Below are 15,831 nucleotides of genomic sequence, written 5' to 3'. Positions count from 1 at the left end.
GTTCGAGGGCAGCCAGGGCTCCATAGTGAGGCCCTGCTGGGACAGGAGAAGACAATCATTTCTTGAAAAGACGACAAGCAGAGCAGGGTCTTTCCCACCACTAGGGGCAATGTGTAAGCCTCCTGAGGCAGGGGCACCAATGGTCACAGCTGCCTCATAGTCAAGTCTGAACAGCTCTGACAGTGTGACCATCAATGGAGAAGGGACAATGAATACTTATCCTCCTGGGGTCATCCCACAATGTATCATCTAAGACCCGGGAACCCTGAACTTTTGTCTCCTGCTTCCTCTTTAATGCTGCTGCCGACTTTCTTCTGCTTGCAGCACTGCACTGCTTGCAGACTTGAACAGCCAGAAGTAAAGAGTGGGCAGGACAGAGCAGGTTGAACCAGCAACACAAATGAATATACTTTCTTTATCGAGGGGTGACAAACAAAAACAAAAAGAGCAAACATGTAAAAACCCAGGGTGCTAGAAATACAAACTCAATTCAGACTCAAGCTCGTCTAGACCCTGGTCATAATCCCCAGTGAGGTGCCTGTGAGCACCAAGTCAGGGAAGGGGACAGGAGTGAATCGGAGGCCAAGAGAAAGAGGGCAGGAAGGGATCTCCTAGGTCTCCCGGTGTCACCCCTACAGTGGTATCTCCATCTTCCCAATGACTGAAGATCTGCCAGGCCCTGTCCTCTTGGCCCCAACCTCACCCTAACCAGAGCATGAAGGCCGATGGCAATCGGTCCTCCCTTCCCTTGCTTAGTCCTCACTTGCTCCGGCCTCCAGCCTTGTTCTTTCCCTCCACATTCTTCTCCGTGATTAGTAGCAGGTTAGGTACTGTAGAGAGCCACAGTGAGGCTGGGGGCCAGAAGAGGTGGGGTGGAGACGGGGTGAAGACGAGGGAAGAGCTGTCCTAGGGCCCCTCTCTTCATGGGATCCCAAACTGTACAACCAGCTCTTCTTTCGCATCCACGCGGATCTGAGAAAGTGCACTATAGGCATACGCAGCTATCCTGGAGACCTGAGACAGAGGCCAGGGAGGGAAAGAACAACATGAGAGGGAGACTTAAGAGTGTGAGCAGAGGGAGGGGCAGTAAAGGAAAGAAGGAAGAGTGGACTGAAAGCCAAAGGAGCTGTGGGTGTGCTGCTGCTTGCCTATAATCCCACCACTCGGGAGGCAAAATCAGAAGGGCCACAATTCAGTTCCAGCCTGGGCTATAACACTGAGTCCTTCTCTCAAAGCCCAAAGGTTAGGTTAAGATTGTAGCTTAAGGGCTGGAGAGATGCCTCAGCGGTTAAGAGAACTGACTGCTCTTCCGCAGGTCCTAAGTTCAATTCCCAGCATCCACATGGTGGCTTACAACCATCTCTAATGAGATCTCATGCCCTCCTCTGGTGTGTCTGAAGACAGATACAATTTACTTACATATAATAAATAGGTAAATTTAAAAAAAAAAAAGATTGTAGCTTACTGGTAGAGCACTTGCCTTGCATGCACAAAGCCCTTGTTTTATCTCTGGAAGGAAGTGAGAGAAAAAGACAAAAGCAAGGGCAGATGCTAGGAGAATAAACAGTGTGTGTGTGACTGGGGCGGGGAGGTGGGGGTGGGGGAGACTAAGAACACTGTGAAAACCAAGACCAAAGTGGGAATAAACTGGGTGCACCAATACTAGGCTTCCCACCCACCCACCCTCCACCCCTGGGAAGCCATGTGGGAAGTGGTAGGGGACCAGCCAGGAGTGCTCACCTGCTGCAAGTCAGAGAAGGGGATAGGCTCACTGGCCAGCACTTGGTGGGGCTGGCTGGTGAGAGATGGCAACGGTGGCAGCTTCTTCCAATGGGTCAGACTGCTGCTAAGCACAGCCAAGCGGGTACTGGCCAAGAGGGAGGAGACAGGGAAGGACAATTAGGCCAAAGCTTGCCCTGTCCTGCCCAGGCCAGCCTCACTCCCTCAGGCCAAGGGATCATGGTGACAGGGTACAGTTCATTCCAAACTCACTCTGGCTGTACTCCTTTGACCTGATCACCCTGGATCAAACACATTGGGCAAACTGGGCCGACTTGAATGCCTGAGGCACTTAAGTGATCTGTAGCTAGTTTTCTGGGCTCCACCCAAATGAAGAGCCTGGACTGGAGAGCAAACTCCCGAGCTAGAGAAGGATGTCTAGGCAGCTGGCCCATGCTTACCTGTACTGCCTTGCCCGGTCCATGTACTCATGCTGTTCCATGCCCTGGGAGTCTGCGGCAGACACATCAATGATGTTGCTTTGAAAAGGAGAGACAGAGAAGACATGACAGGTGCTTTAGATGGTCACAGACGAGAAGCAGTGCTAGGTGCGAATCCCAAGGCCTTCTGACACTAGTACTCAGCCAGCCCACCGTAACAAGGCAGAACCCAGTGACATCGCTCCCTAATGACCTTGTCCCATCCTCTATGTTCCAAACTTGGCTGCCTGTGTCCCAGCCTGGTCCTGTGACACTCACCTAGCTGTCTTGGCAAGGATGGAGGAAAGCAGGGCCTGCTCATCTGTGCGAGCTGAAGGTAGGCTATGGTAGTTGGGCTCGGCTCCATTGAGGGCTTTGGTAGGGGTGCTACTGGGGTCCAGCAGCAGCTTCCTCTCCTCCCGATCCTAGGAGGGGCCAGTAGAGAAAAGTCAGCCCCAGGGCCTTAAGTCTAATCTTCCTTTCATTTCAAAGGTTCTGACATACTAAAACTACTTTTATGAGCATGACTCCAAGTGTCCAGGTAGATGCAGAGTCAGAAAACATTCACTCTCAGACTGGCCCAGTTGGTGGTCTAGGATGAACCTAGAGAACCTAAAAAACATTCAGAGGGGAGCAAAGCAACACTGACATTCCTGGAGCCTCAGTAACTGGTCAACCCCTTCTGGACAAAGGCTATTGGAACTGACTGAAAGTTGGAGAAGGCGGGAAAATATCAAAGTAAGGTTCTAGAGGAGAAATCAATGCAAGTCAAAAGCCCAAGAACAGCCTTCCTGGTTCCCCGGGGAAAGTACTGCCCAGCAAAGATGTCTACCCACAACATAAGGCCCTAGCATGGCCAGATAAGTCCCTGGACTGCAAGGAAGCAGGCCAGTTGTACGCTGCCATTCCTCGCTTTATCTTAGTGCAGAAACTCCAAGCCCACAGCCGAGATACAGTCACCAATGTCCTCTCTCCCCCCCCTTTCTCTCCAGGATCTTTGTACACACATGCACACAAAGCACAGTCCTCCCATGTTCCCCAGGCTGCGAGGGTACTATAGAACCCAGCTGGCCTGGTACTCGCCAGGGTCGGGCCTCTACCTCCTGATTTGCTGACCTGAGAGAACAGTGGAGCTCTTCCTCCCAGACAAACTACACTCTCCCTGACCCAGTCAGCCCAGTCTCCAGCAACCCTGCTTACTAACCTCCACAGACAACCTCAAACACCAGAACCAATTTAGAATTAAACCAAAACTACATCTCCTAACATTGGACTTTCCTTGTCCTGGTTCAGACCTTGTTCTAATCTACTGCCTTAAGTCCATCAGTAGAGACCCCTGCTGGCTGTGTCAGCTGCAATCTGGATAAGCAGACCTGATTCAAGTCTATTTGGGCCCTAGAAGGCTCGGGACATGGCAACTTCTGAAGGAGTATAGTGTGTAGAAGGAGAGGAATGCTGGCCAGTGCTGACCCATCAACTTCCAGTGGCCGCCAGCCAGTCTCAGCAGTCCTCCTGGGCTGTCTCAGTTCCCACCAGCTTCCCAGTTACAGGAGCCAGCTCTCCTGCTCACAACTCTCCCTATGATGGCTACTTCCTCCTGCCTGGCCTGCCCCACCCCAGACAGGCTCAGCCTTTCCACTTTGCTCTTCCTCCTCAGAACTACATTGCCCAAATGTCCTCAAACCACTCGACCCAGTTCACCACGACAGAAGGAAACATCTACGGTCTTCTGCCTCAGGTTCCTGGACAATCTATCTTTCTCCTTCCTCAGTATCAATAGGCTAGACAGATAAAAGGTTTACCAAAGGTGAAAGGGTCTCTAAGGGAAGCTGGTGGTCACAAGGAGTCCCCCACGGCTGCTGCCGGTCCTTTCCCCAGCACTGCTCCTGACAAATATTCCTTCAGGATAGGGCCGTGTCATCCCCAACCCCACCGGGAAAAAGTTAATGACATCACCTGACACCCACAGAATGAGTGATACATGGGGTAGGTTTCTTACATCAAGGTTTGCTTCCTAAGCCAATACAACCTGAGTCAAGATTTCATTATTGACTTTAGCAGACCTAAGGTGTCTGCCCACCACTACCTCAGAGCCTGTCCCAGTATATAAGGTATGTGTCTTGTTCTTAGAACACCATGACTAGAGTACTTTTTTTGTTGTTTTTGTTTTTTGTTTTTCGAAACAGGGTTTCTCTGTGTAGCCCTGGCTGTCCTGGAACTCACTTTGTAGACCAGGCTGGCCTCAAACTCAGAAATCCACCTGCCTCTGCTTCCCGAGTGCTGGGATTAAAGGCGTGCGCCACCACGCCCGGCGTGGCTAGAGTACTTCTAACATTAGCTAAATTGCTTCAATCCTCCTAACTTTTCCCTCACCTTTAAACATTTTACAGGTAACTAGCAGGAGTCAAATGAAGCAATCGTAGGCGGCCTCTGAAGACCTATTGCTTATACATTTTTCTTTTTGAGACAGACAGGCCCTGAACTTACTGTGTAGCCAGACAGACCACAAACTTGAGGCAGTTCTGTGTCAGCCTCCTAAGTACTGGGACTCACTCTCTTAGGTGTAAGGTAATTCTTACACTTCTAATACAGGGACAGGCAATGCTGAAGAGGGCCTACCTAAAGAGGGACTGGGGATATGACCCTGGGGTTTGATCTCTACGACTGCATAAAACTGGACATAGTGAGTGACATATGCCTAGGATCCCAGCACTCAGGGAGAAGCAGAACCAGAAATTCAAGGTCATCCTCAACTGTATGGCAGGTCTGCAGCCAGTCTGGGCTTCAGGAGACCTTTTTAAAAACAAACCAAACCAGCCAGAAATGAGAATCTGTAAAGAGGAAGGTGGAATTTTAGCTTTCCCTCCATAACTCTGCTGTTAGGCAGGGATATCTGCCTTCTTCTTCCTTTTCTGTTGTTTTGTGGTGGGTTCCTATTTTTGCAGTTCTAGCCTTTAGCATGACAGAATGAAGTGAAAGTTACGGCCACAGGCATGTCAAACTCAGGTCAAGCAATGAATGAGGTTCAGGAAGCACTCACCCCGACACAAATCACATTCTCCTGAACTGCAGGGTTCACTGGGGGGAAGAACACCTTCCCAAGTACAGCGACACCACTTATGTCTCTGACTGTATCCTCCACTAGACCGGGTGAAACTGTTCTCTGTGGCACGGTGCCTACTGTGTGTAGACATCAGGGCTCAGGCTTCGAGGCAGCTGTTAAGAGGAATGGCCAGGGGGCTGACACCCAGCCTTGCAAAAGTCTTCCCCTCCTCAAAAGCGTCTAGGCAGGGAAGGGACTGTAGTAGAGAGGAATGAGATGCACCAAGGGGAAGATGGAAATTTAAAAACAAGACACTGAAGTCTCTCCAAGTCGATGCTTTCTCGAAAAGAGTAAGATCTACAATCACATTCTTCAGAGAGGAACTCTCTAGCTCGAGGAACCCTCAGGCACCAGGCAGGGAACAGCAAACCAAACTCATAAATCAAATCCCCTTTCCTCTATATCGGTCAAAGCAAACTCTATTGCTCCCCAACGTCCCGATGTCTTCGCTCTATTAATTCTTCACTGGCCAACTCAAATGACAGTAACTTGGTGTCAACTTTTGACACCAAGCCAACAGTGGCAGAACAGTTGACAGAACACACAGAAATTCCTGATTTATCTCGGGAGACTGAGAGCCTCAAATTACCTATCTCTACAATGGGTCCACTAAGCCAAGCTGCAGTGAAGACAGAGGAATCTGTGAGCGCGAATGTTTCCCGAGAACCCAGTCTGAGGATTCGAGTGGTGAGATACGAGGGGACTGGAGAGTGGAAGGGGAGGGGCCGAGTCAGGCGGCGACCGCCGCAACCCTAGGCAGAAGTAAGACTAGGATCTTTAAGAGGGTAGGAGCCCGGCTGGCCGTCCTCTCTGTAATCTGTCCCCTCCAGGCCTCCGTACTCGGTGAGCCTGCAGTCCGGCTCCCCGCCACTGCGGGCTTTATTCTGGGCCCCGAGCCCCGCGGTCGTAGCCCACAGTCCCAAACCCCGTCCGCCGCTGTCGCACCTGGTCCGAGTCCTCGTTTTCGCTGCTATAGCAGCACCCCATGGCGGGGTCGGGCCGGGCGCTCAGGCGGCGCCGAGGAGGGACGGCGTCCGTCAGGAGCCTTTCCGGTCACATGACCCGCGGCTGCCTCTCGCTCCCCTCCCCCTCGCCTAGCCTGTCCTAAAGCCGCTCCGGCGCCACAGCCAAATCTTGCCTTCCGGTCCCGCCTCGCCGCGTGACAATCGCCAACCAATGGAAAAGTGCGTCCTACGTGAGCGGACCCGCGGCACGTGATAGGAAGGCAGGCGGGGCGAGTCACATGATTTTGTTGTCCTAGTCTCTAACTCCGAATCCTTGCGTCCCTTAGCTTTAGTGGCCAGTGCAGTGCGACGAGTTGTGTGGTCACATGGTGTCAGGGCCACCTTTGTGGGCCCAGTGCTATATCAAGATAAATTCTTAAGTGCCATGCAAGTGGCGAGTAGCGTACTGGAGGGAGATGTACTTCACTCAGAACTCTTTGCTAGTTTCTTTGTCCTTTATGTGTGCGAGAGAGACCAAGGTCTCACTACGTAGCCCTCACTGACCTGGAATTTGCTGTGTAGCCCAGGCTGAACTCGAATTCAGAGAGCCACTTACCTCTGCCTTACCAGTATTAAACGCATATGTATTTTTATTTTGAGTATGTGAGTGTGGAGGTCACAGAATAACTTCTAAGAGTTGGTTGTATCTTTCCACCATGAGGGTCGTAGGAATTGTTAGATTGGCAAACTTTGGGGCAGGCACAGTTTAGCCATCTCTCTACTCAAGTATTTGGCAGTTTCTTGACTAAGGTGAATTCTGCCTGAGTAGGCAGATGGCAGACACTTCTCTTTCCAAATCAGGGATTAGAGTATTCAAAGTCTCAATACAAACTTTTCTTCCTGATTGCCTTTTCTGATTCTCTTCTGAGCACTTCTCTTTACTTAATCTGGTGCCACTCACTTATTAACAAATCATAGGGCTAGAGACAACGCAGTGATTAAGAGCACTGGCTGCTGCTCCCCCAGAAGGCCCAAGTTCAATTCCCAGCACCTACATGGTGACTTACAATCATATATAGCTCCAGACCCAGGAGAAACAATGCCCCTTCTGGCCTCTGGCAGCAGGCAAGTACACACACACAGTGCACAGACACATACGTGCAGACCAAACACTCATACACATAAACTTAATTTAAAAGACATACCCCAGGGCTGGAGAGATGGCTCATCGGATGAGAGCTCTGACTGCTCTTCTGGAGGTCCTGAGTTCAAATCCCAGGAACCACATGGTGGCTCACAACCATCTGTAACAAGATCTGATGCCCTCTTATGGTGTGTCTGAAGACAACTACAATGTAGTTACATAAAATAAATAAATGAAATCTTAAAAAAAATTAAAAAAAAAAAGACATACCCCAGGGCTGGAGAGATGGCCCAGTGGTTAAGAGCACCGACTGCTCTTCCGAAGGTCCTGAGTTCAAATCCCAGCAACCACATGGTGGCTCACAACCATCCATAATGAGATCTGACACCCTCTTCTGGTGCATTTGAAGACAGCTACAGTGCACTTAGATATAATAAATAAATCTTAAAAAAATACATACCCCAAATATTTATTGTCTATAGTGTGCCACTCTAGTGTTCAGTTTGGATAGGTAGCTGGGCAGAAAACAGCCCAAGATCCAGACCATGGAATCCCTAGTCAGGTGGTCAGTGTATTCTATAGTTGTGTTTTTTAGTTCATTTCTTCTACCACATGTGAGTAACTGAGAGACAAGGACAGAGTCTGACTTTACTCTGTAACTGATACCCTAACACTTACTTACAGAAAACTTGGGGAGCTGGGCATGGTGGCGCAGGCCTTTAATCCCAGCACTTGGGAGGCAGAGGCAGGCGGATTTCTGAGTTCGAGGCCAGCCTGGTCTATAAAATGAGTTCCAAGACAGCCAGGGCTATAGAGAGAAACCCTGTCTCAAAAAACAAAACAAACAAACAAACAACCCAGAAAACTTGGGTTTTGAATTCAGTAAATAATTTTCAATTACTTTGGTTTACACCATGCCGCATGTCCTGATCCCAAGGGGTTAGAAAAGTCACCTAGTAATATTTATTAATTCTTCAGATTAAGACCCTAGAGTTCTGCTAAGTTTCTCAAAGGCCTGAGAAATAGGAGGCAGCTGAAGTTTGGTAACCTGAACTGCAGGTCTCAGGTAACAACAGCCTCAACATCAATAATTGAAATCAGGTCCAGCCTCCATCCTTGGGGTTAGTCCTCTGAAGGACTCCCATTCCGGTACCTGGTCTTTCTTAGGAGCCTTCAGCTCAGGTAAGCAGGGCCTTGTGGGTTCTCAGGTACATCAATTCATGCCCACATCACAAATGCTTCACATTCCTTCATACAATCTAGATTTTAACAGACACCCCTCTTCCAACCAAGGGTCTTGCAAAAATAGCCTATCAGGCTCCGATCTAAGGGGAGGAGCAGGGGGGGAAAGAACAGCTATCCCCTATAGGTGGTCCTGGAGAAGAAAGCTGAATGGTGAGAATGTGTGGTGTGTGCATGTACATATTTGCACTTACAGAGAATTCTCTTTGGAGGGGGATACAAATATAAAAATACAGGACTGGAGAAAATACACAGGACCAGGGAGGACCCACACCTCCAGGGAAGAGCAAACAGAAAATCCTTGGATAGAAAAAACAAACACTCCACTCTAACATGGTATAGAGGGTGGATTTATTTTTGAGATAGGGTCTCAAATGTAGTACAGGTTGGCTTCAAACTTTGGATCTCCTACCTTGGCCTTCCTCATGATGGGATTACAAGTGTACACCAAAATACCATAGATAGTATTTTCTTTAATTTTTAAATGATATTATTTATTTCTATTATATATGTATGGGTGCTTTGCCCAAATGTACTGAATGTACTTCTATACACTATGTACATACAGTGCCCACAGAAACCACAAGAGGGCACTGGATCCCCTGGGCCTGGAGTTACAGACAGTTGTGAGCAACCAGTTGTGGGTGCTGAGAATCAAACCCAGGACCTTTGGAAGAGCAGCCAGTACTCTTAACCACTAAGCCATCTGCCAAATGTTTTGTTTGTTTGCTGTTTGCTGTTAGAATTTATGAGTGTTTTGCTTATATTCATGTTTACTTGTGTGAGCCCCTGGAGGTCAGAAGAGGGGGTTGGATCTTCTGGAACTGAGGATACAGCTAGATGGTTGTGAACTAACATGAGTACTGGGAACAAACCTAGGTCCTCTGCAAGAGTGACAAGTTCTCTTAACCACTGAGCCATCTCTCCAGCTGCAGGCGTAGTGTTTTAAATTGCTTCTTACTGTGACAAAGTGCAGTGAGAATGTGAATGGGTTTCACAACAAAGCTGTTCTCTTTTGCTTCCCATAATGGATCAGAGGAGTCCAGGCAGACCAGGTATGGTAGGAGGAAGACACCCCAAGAAACAGATGAAAAAGGTCTTGAGGAAAGTCAGAAAGTGGGTGGGATCAGCAACAATGCAGTACTAGATCTGCAGCCAGGACCAGAGATATAGTTTGTGGTTGAGTGTTAAACAGCAGGAGGTTGCAAAGAGCACAGGCTGAACTCAAATCCCAGTTCTGCTGTGTCTTTGGCAAAGGACAGCCTCTCAGACATGTTTGTATAAGCGTGGAAATTGCATAAATAAGTCTGCACAAATGACAGGCAAATGGTACATCTAGGTTTCCCCGCCAGCCTCCCTCTATCCTAGGACCCAGGTAGGGACAATGTCCCCTGCCATTGCACTGGCATTCCTGCCACTCGTGGTAACACTGCTGGTGAGATACCGGCACCATTTCCGACTGCTGGTGCGTACAGTCCTGCTGAGAGGATTTCGAGACTGCCTGTCAGGACTTCGGATTGAGGAGCGGGCTTTCAGCTATGTGCTCACCCATGCCCTGCCTGGAGACCCTGGTCACATCCTCACCACGCTTGACCATTGGAGCAGCTGCTGCGAGTACCTGAGCCACATGGGCCCTGTTAAAGGTGAGTGTTCCTTTCCCTACCCTTCTGTTTGAGAAATAAACCCAAGACGGTGAAGAAAAACCTCGCATGGCCCACTGCTTACCTGGGTAAATTAGGAAGTTTCGTGATTGCGTTATGACATTTTCCCCCCCTCATTTAGAAATGAGGAGTCTGGACCAAGTTATTCAGTTATCCAGCAGACATTTATTGCCACTCTTTTGTGCCAGGTGCTGAGGGAGGCAGAGATCACAGAGGGTAACCAGCCACAAATGCTGGCCTCAAAGAGATCATAACATAGGGGAATAGCCATAACTCAGAGGTTTGTAATTATCTGTTCTAGACTTTCTTCCCTACCAAAGAGGCTTCCACAACCAACTCAGGATAGCTGTCTGCTGAGATAGCACAAGTACTTCTAAGTATTAAGAGATTTATTCAATTCCAAAATCAAAGACAATCAGCAATGGGGAAGTGCATTTGAGCATGAAACTGAAAATGTCTCGGGAACCTGGAAGGTAGGGTGGATATTTCGCCTGGGTCCTCCTGGAGGAAGAAACATCTAAACTGAGACTGGAAGGCTTCTCTTCAAGTTGGCCAGGTGGATGGAGACAGGTGTGGGAAAGGGGAAAGCAGCCTGTCAGCCTCACACATAAACACCACATTCAGAAAAGCACAGCAGGTTTGATTCTGGGCACACCTGTTTTCAATGTCTTCTAAAATAGCCATCTTGACCCATAGGTCAGATTCTGATGCGGCTGGTGGAAGAGAAGGCCCCTGCTTGTGTGCTGGAGCTGGGCACATACTGTGGATACTCTACACTGCTTATTGCGCGAGCCTTGCCCCCTGGAAGTCGCCTTCTCACTGTGGAGCGGGACTCACGTACAGCAGCAGTGGCTGAAAAAGTCATCCGGCTGGCAGGCTTCGATGAGCAAATGGTCAGCCCCTATCGCCCCAACGCTGATCTCTTCAGCTATCCCAGGAATTGCTCAGACCAGGCCTCTTTCATGAGGGACTCCCATTCAAGGAAGCAGCTCCACTCAGGCAGCTGGCATCCTGGAGGGCATGCTGCTCCTACCCACAATCCCGAGTCTTTTGCACTTACTTCCTGCGGGGTTACAAAAGCAGCAGCTAAAAGGAAACTCTCCATAGCTCAGCAAGTCTGAGTCCAAATCTTAGTCTTTGGTTAGTCATGTGACCCCAGGGGAAACACATAGCCTCTGATTCTCAGCTTCTTCATGGGCACACAATAGAATTACAATACTGAAACTGACTACTGGATTTCTGAGGTCAGAGGAAACGTTTGAGACACTTGTGAAGGCCTAGATTAATACCTGGCATAAATCAGCCAGATCCCGGTGGGGTCTAGCGTGGAAAAGCAGTTCTCCTCACCTCCAGCTATGGCTTTCCCCACAGGTGGAGCTCATTGCAGGCAGCTCAGAGGAAGTGATCCCACGCCTAAGAGCTCAGCACCAGCTGAATCGTGCAGATCTGGTGCTCCTGGCACACCGACCTCGGTATTACTTAAGGGATCTGCAGCTACTGGAGGCCCATGCTCTGCTCCCACATGGCGCCACTGTATTGGCTGACCATGTGCTTTTTCCTGGTGCACCCCGCTTCCTACAGTACACCAAGAGCTGTGGTCGCTATCGCTGCCGCCTTCACCACACCAGCCTCCCAGACTTCCCTGCCATTAAAGATGGCATAGCCCAACTCACCTATACTGGACCCGGCTGAGGTCCAGGACCTGAGATATTTACTAATACAATTCCAACCCCATTCAAGCAGACCTCAGAATATCTCGTTTCCCTCTCTGTCTTGTATCCAACACATGCTATGGTCAGGCTGGGGAGGCATTCTTTTCAACTTTGTCCCCCTCCAACCTCCATATTAATCTGAAGTGTCAAATTCTATTAGCCTTTTTGGTCCTACAAGGTCCCCTCATAGAAAATCAGGAACTGGAAGCAAGAGGCTTGAGCTGTCAATTTAGTTATTGATTGCTCCCTCCAAGTGAATCTTTCCCTCCTCTGAGATTCAGTTTACTCTTAACACTGAGACAGCTGGCTGAAGGGGCTGGAGAGATAATTCAACAGTTAAGAGCACTGCCAGACGCTCCCTACCTAAAGGACCTGGGTTCAATTCCCAGCACTCACATAGCACAGGCACACATGTGATATACATACATACAGACAAAACACTTTTAAGCATAACATAAATAAATTAAAACAACAAAAAAAGACATCTGGTTGGCAGAAGCCCAGAGCCTCACACCTATGAGATTCAGATGAGATCAGAGGCAGCTGCAGACACTGAGACCCTGTAGGAACATCTGGGTACAAGCTAGGCCATAAGAATTACCAATCACAGAAACCTGGGCTCTGATCCTGGCCAACATGGTCCATTAGGTTTGCTTGAGAGTCCTTACATAACCCCGTCCCAATGTCCAAGAAAAGATTCTGAACTCTGGGTCCCACCAACAAACAGGGAATAGACATTGGGGAAACAATCAGTCCTGTGTCTTTATTAAAGAGGGCTAGAAAGGGACCACACCTGGCAACCAAGGAGTGAGGTACCAGCCAGGAAGGTGGGATGGGCTCAGGCTCTTGGGATTCAAGGGAAGACTCATGGCCTGGAAGGGCCCAAGGAGACCTTGTCCTGGCAGTAGCTGAGAAAGTGCCTAAGGGAAAGCTTTAGGCACTACAGCCACAAGCTGGTTCTGCAGGCTGAGGGGCTGAGGCTGTAGATTCAAAATAGGTTGGGGTGGTCTGGAATCACTGAGGCCACCTTGGCTTGTCTACCTAGATCATCCACTGGTCCTGATCCTGTTCGTTGCCTTCCATGTCCACCTGAAGAGGAGGCTGGGTGTGGGTGGGGAGGAGCCTCAGCCAGCCTCAGCCCAGATCCTGCCCCTGGGTACAGCCAGGGTTTCTGTATGCCTTGGCCATCAATTAGATCAGGGGCAGGAGCCTAGGAACAAAGGCACTCCCCTACACCCCGCCTACCTCATTGACCTCTCCATCATCAGGTGACTCATTATAGTCATTCATCTCATCCATGTCTTGCATGTCCTCATCATCTTCGGAATCCTCTTCACTGTCCTCATCATCTTCATCATCCTCTTCTTCCTCATCATCGTAGTGCTGGTAGAGCAGAAAGATTCTGTAGGCCTCAGGGCGCCTGGACCAGGTCAAGAGCTGGCCAACTTGGAGCTTCCACCTTCCCAACCTTGCCTGCCTTGAGTCTGGCAGGCTGCTGCATGACCTGAAGGTCCTTAGTACTAGGCACAATGCATAGCCCCTCAGGTTCCCACGTTTTCTGTCTTCCCAGATTGAAAACCACAATTGTACTGAGCCAAAAGTAAGGCCATTAAAGTAAAGCCTTGTTCTACTGGGCTTCACATAGGCCCCACCCACAGGAACCACTCACCTCTGAGGCCGGCTTGCCAATTGGTACCAGGTTGTTGTCTTTCTCTGCGATGCTTTGGAGCTGTGGGCAAAGGAGTAGGGGGGAAAGTAGGGCCAAGGCACAAGCAGGGCAGGTCAGGGGCATTGGACTGGCTTCCCCTACCCCTGAAGAGACCCCAAATGTTGAAACAAAGCTTCTCCCCCCAGTTCTCAGGAAGATGCAATCTCTCTCCTGTCATCTGTTCCTTATAAAATTGATAGACATATGGAAAGTCTTTGGGCCTCTGTTTTTTTTTTTCATATAATTCTGGTGAAAGTGAAATTATTAAGTTCTGTGATGTATAGAAAAGATCCTAGGCTGTCAGGGGCTTGACATCTATCTAATCTACCCCCGAAATCCTATGGTCCCTCAGCGAGTTAGGGTGCCACAAAATAAGAACTTTATCCCCCAAAACTCAGCTTGACTATTCCCCACAGAGGAACCTTTTTCTAAGCAGGTCTCCAGCGTAAGGCAAGCTCACGGCCCGGTGGTAGACCTCCATGCTGCACTGGGTCCTCACTCACCCAGGCCTGATGCTGCTGCTCCTGCTGCTGCAGCTCTGTCTCCTCCACACAGGGTCGGTCCAGATTAAACCACAGTGTCTCAGTCACACGAGGGAAGAGTGACGGGAACAAGGTGGACATGGCTCCTAAGCTGAGGGAAAGGGTCACGTGAATATGTTTTGTTTTGTTTTGATGCAGTTGAAATTTGATTTAGGGATAGGGTGGATTGGGTGGGTAGCAGAGAAGCTGCCCTGCCCTCTTGAAATCAGACAGACCTGAGTTTGAGTCCTGGCTCCATCACTTACTAGCTCTTTGATTTTGGCCAATACACTTAACCTCTCTGGGCCTCAGTTTCCTCATCTGTAAGAATGGGGATAATTAAAATTATATCATCCTCAGTTATTACGACAAACAAAGAAAATAATGAGTAAAGCTGTATGTTGCTTAAAGAGAGAAGAGACTGGGAGCCAGAGATGGAATGTGGCATTGTGATTATGCACAAGATTAGCAATAGCAGAGATCTAGTAAAATTCATTTTAAATACACACACACACACGCACCACAAAACTTATTTTTTGCTCTTTTGATTCATGTCACATCCAACCAGTGCAAAATGGTGTGGACATGAACCACCTCTCTCACCAACCAGTCAAACTGCAGTACACACAACCAAGGATAAAAGAAATTCTCAGAGGGATGAGTAAATAACAAACAAATGAAGAATGAACTAACATGGAAGAGAACAAAATCAACTCTGTGGGCTGAAGCTGCTGACCAGGAAGGTCACCAAGAAGCTGAACTAAAACGCCCTGGCTCACAAACCCAGTGACATGTAGAGCTTGACTTTGGCCACACACTCGATGGGGGCTTAAATCCTACGCAAGGCAGGGATCCTGGCCCAGCACTGTAGGAAGGGCACAGGAAAAAATAGAGTTGGTGTCTACCTTGGTGTTTCCCCCTATTTTTAGTAAATGAAACAGGGTTACAATATTTAGCCCTGACTGTCGTGGAATTCTCTATATAGACCAGGCTAGTCCCAAACTCACAGAGCTCCGCATGCCTCAGCCCCCGGATGCTGGGATTAAAGGCGTATACCAGCCCCCACACCCGGCCCTACTCTAGCTTTTGTTCCAACTTAATTTGACCCACGCAGAACTAGACGCTGTCATTCCCTAGACCAAAGCCCCCCCAGGTCCGTGTGATGGGGGAAAAAAAAAAAGGCGCGTCCACCACGATCCCGAAAGCACTGACAGATTTTATATACTAAAATTCTACCCACCACCGCCCATTCTTTGCTCATTATGATAATGACTGCGAGATTGACCAACAGGAAGGAGGCAGGGGCGGGTCTCCGTCAGGATTTTGACCTTATAGGGATGCTAATCGCAAAATGCGCGCGGCCTGGCCGAAGCCAATTAACTGCAAGAAATGCTGGGTGACAGGAAGTGAAACCAATGCATGACGGACCATGTGCGATGGGTGGGGCTTAGACTCTAGGAAACGGCCAGTGAGCAGGATGTCTTTAAGAGTAAAAATGGGGAAAATGAACTGCTAGGGAAGCGAGTCAAAGGAACTGGGTTTCTCTGGAAGCCGGAAGAAAGAACAAGCAAGGAAACGGCAGCAGTCTCGTTTCCGCA

General features: G+C 49.1%; 3 protein-coding genes across 26 annotated transcripts in view; 1 reads left to right on the top strand and 2 right to left on the bottom strand.

Moving 5' to 3' along the window:
- Nucleotides 1-383: 383 nt before the first annotated feature.
- On the bottom strand, nt 384-6,450 carry Lamtor1 (late endosomal/lysosomal adaptor, MAPK and MTOR activator 1). The gene is made up of 5 exons (NM_025605.3): nt 6,247-6,450; nt 2,478-2,623; nt 2,181-2,258; nt 1,741-1,867; nt 384-1,014 (listed from the first exon to the last, which is right to left on the bottom strand). Exons 1-5 carry the CDS (start codon nt 6,286-6,288, stop codon nt 922-924), a joined length of 486 nt encoding a protein of 161 aa, NP_079881.2. The 5' UTR covers nt 6,289-6,450; the 3' UTR covers nt 384-921.
- On the top strand, nt 5,880-12,484 carry Tomt (transmembrane O-methyltransferase). Of its 3 annotated transcripts, none has more exons than XM_017312403.2 (4): nt 5,880-5,988; nt 9,984-10,274; nt 10,989-11,185; nt 11,664-12,036. In XM_017312403.2, the coding sequence occupies exons 2-4, from the start codon at nt 10,016-10,018 to the stop codon at nt 11,982-11,984; spliced, it is 777 nt and encodes a 258-aa protein (XP_017167892.1). In that variant the 5' UTR covers nt 5,880-5,988; nt 9,984-10,015; the 3' UTR covers nt 11,985-12,036. The 3 variants fall into 3 exon arrangements, with proteins under 3 accessions (XP_017167892.1, NP_001075148.1, NP_001269017.1); NM_001081679.1 differs by having other exon boundaries at nt 5,928-5,988; nt 10,000-10,274; nt 11,664-12,484; NM_001282088.1 differs by lacking the exon at nt 5,880-5,988 and adding an exon at nt 8,502-8,571 and having other exon boundaries at nt 10,000-10,274; nt 11,664-12,479.
- Nucleotides 10,438-15,831, bottom strand: part of Anapc15 (anaphase promoting complex C subunit 15) — a 20,550-nt gene continuing 15,156 nt past the window's right edge. For 3 of the 22 annotated variants that reach the window (NM_001291353.1, NM_001291352.1, NM_027532.4), the window contains exons 2-6: nt 14,470-14,554; nt 14,216-14,345; nt 13,674-13,733; nt 13,250-13,387; nt 12,742-13,093 (exon numbers count right to left, since the gene is read on the bottom strand). In NM_001291353.1, the coding sequence (NP_001278282.1) occupies nt 13,046-13,093; nt 13,250-13,387; nt 13,674-13,733; nt 14,216-14,345; nt 14,470-14,492 (399 nt within the window). In that variant the 5' untranslated portion in view covers nt 14,493-14,554 and the 3' untranslated portion in view covers nt 12,742-13,045. Of the gene's footprint in view, nt 13,094-13,249; nt 13,388-13,673; nt 13,734-14,215; nt 14,346-14,469; nt 14,555-14,926; nt 15,826-15,831 lie in introns of those variants that run through there. The other 19 variants (XM_011241930.1, XM_006508280.4, XM_006508279.2 and 16 more) reach the window with 18 other exon arrangements.

The sequence above is a fragment of the Mus musculus genome, chromosome 7 (genome assembly GCF_000001635.26).
Source record: "Mus musculus strain C57BL/6J chromosome 7, GRCm38.p6 C57BL/6J".
NCBI lineage: Eukaryota > Metazoa > Chordata > Mammalia > Rodentia > Muridae > Mus > Mus musculus.
Note: the sequence above shows the minus strand (reverse complement) of the source record. Positions and strands in the feature narration are given on the sequence as shown.

What these genes read in the sequence shown, in the direction of transcription:
- Lamtor1 (NM_025605.3), bottom strand. Translation starts at nt 6,288, where the DNA reads ATGGGGTGCTGCTATAGCAGCGAAAACGAGGACTCGGACCAG. An exon ending in AAAACGAGGACTCGGACCAG is followed by an intron (nt 2,624 to 6,246) that starts GTGCGACAGCGG and finishes GGCCCCTCCTAG; the next exon opens with GATCGGGAGGAGAGGAAGCT. An exon ending in CCTTCTCTGACTTGCAGCAG is followed by an intron (nt 1,015 to 1,740) that starts GTGAGCACTCCT and finishes CCTCTGTCTCAG; the next exon opens with GTCTCCAGGATAGCTGCGTA.
- Tomt (NM_001081679.1), top strand. Translation starts at nt 10,016, where the DNA reads ATGTCCCCTGCCATTGCACTGGCATTCCTGCCACTCGTGGTAACACTG. An exon ending in CCACATGGGCCCTGTTAAAG is followed by an intron (nt 10,275 to 10,988) that starts GTGAGTGTTCCT and finishes CTTGACCCATAG; the next exon opens with GTCAGATTCTGATGCGGCTG. An exon ending in CAGGCTTCGATGAGCAAATG is followed by an intron (nt 11,186 to 11,663) that starts GTCAGCCCCTAT and finishes CTTTCCCCACAG; the next exon opens with GTGGAGCTCATTGCAGGCAG.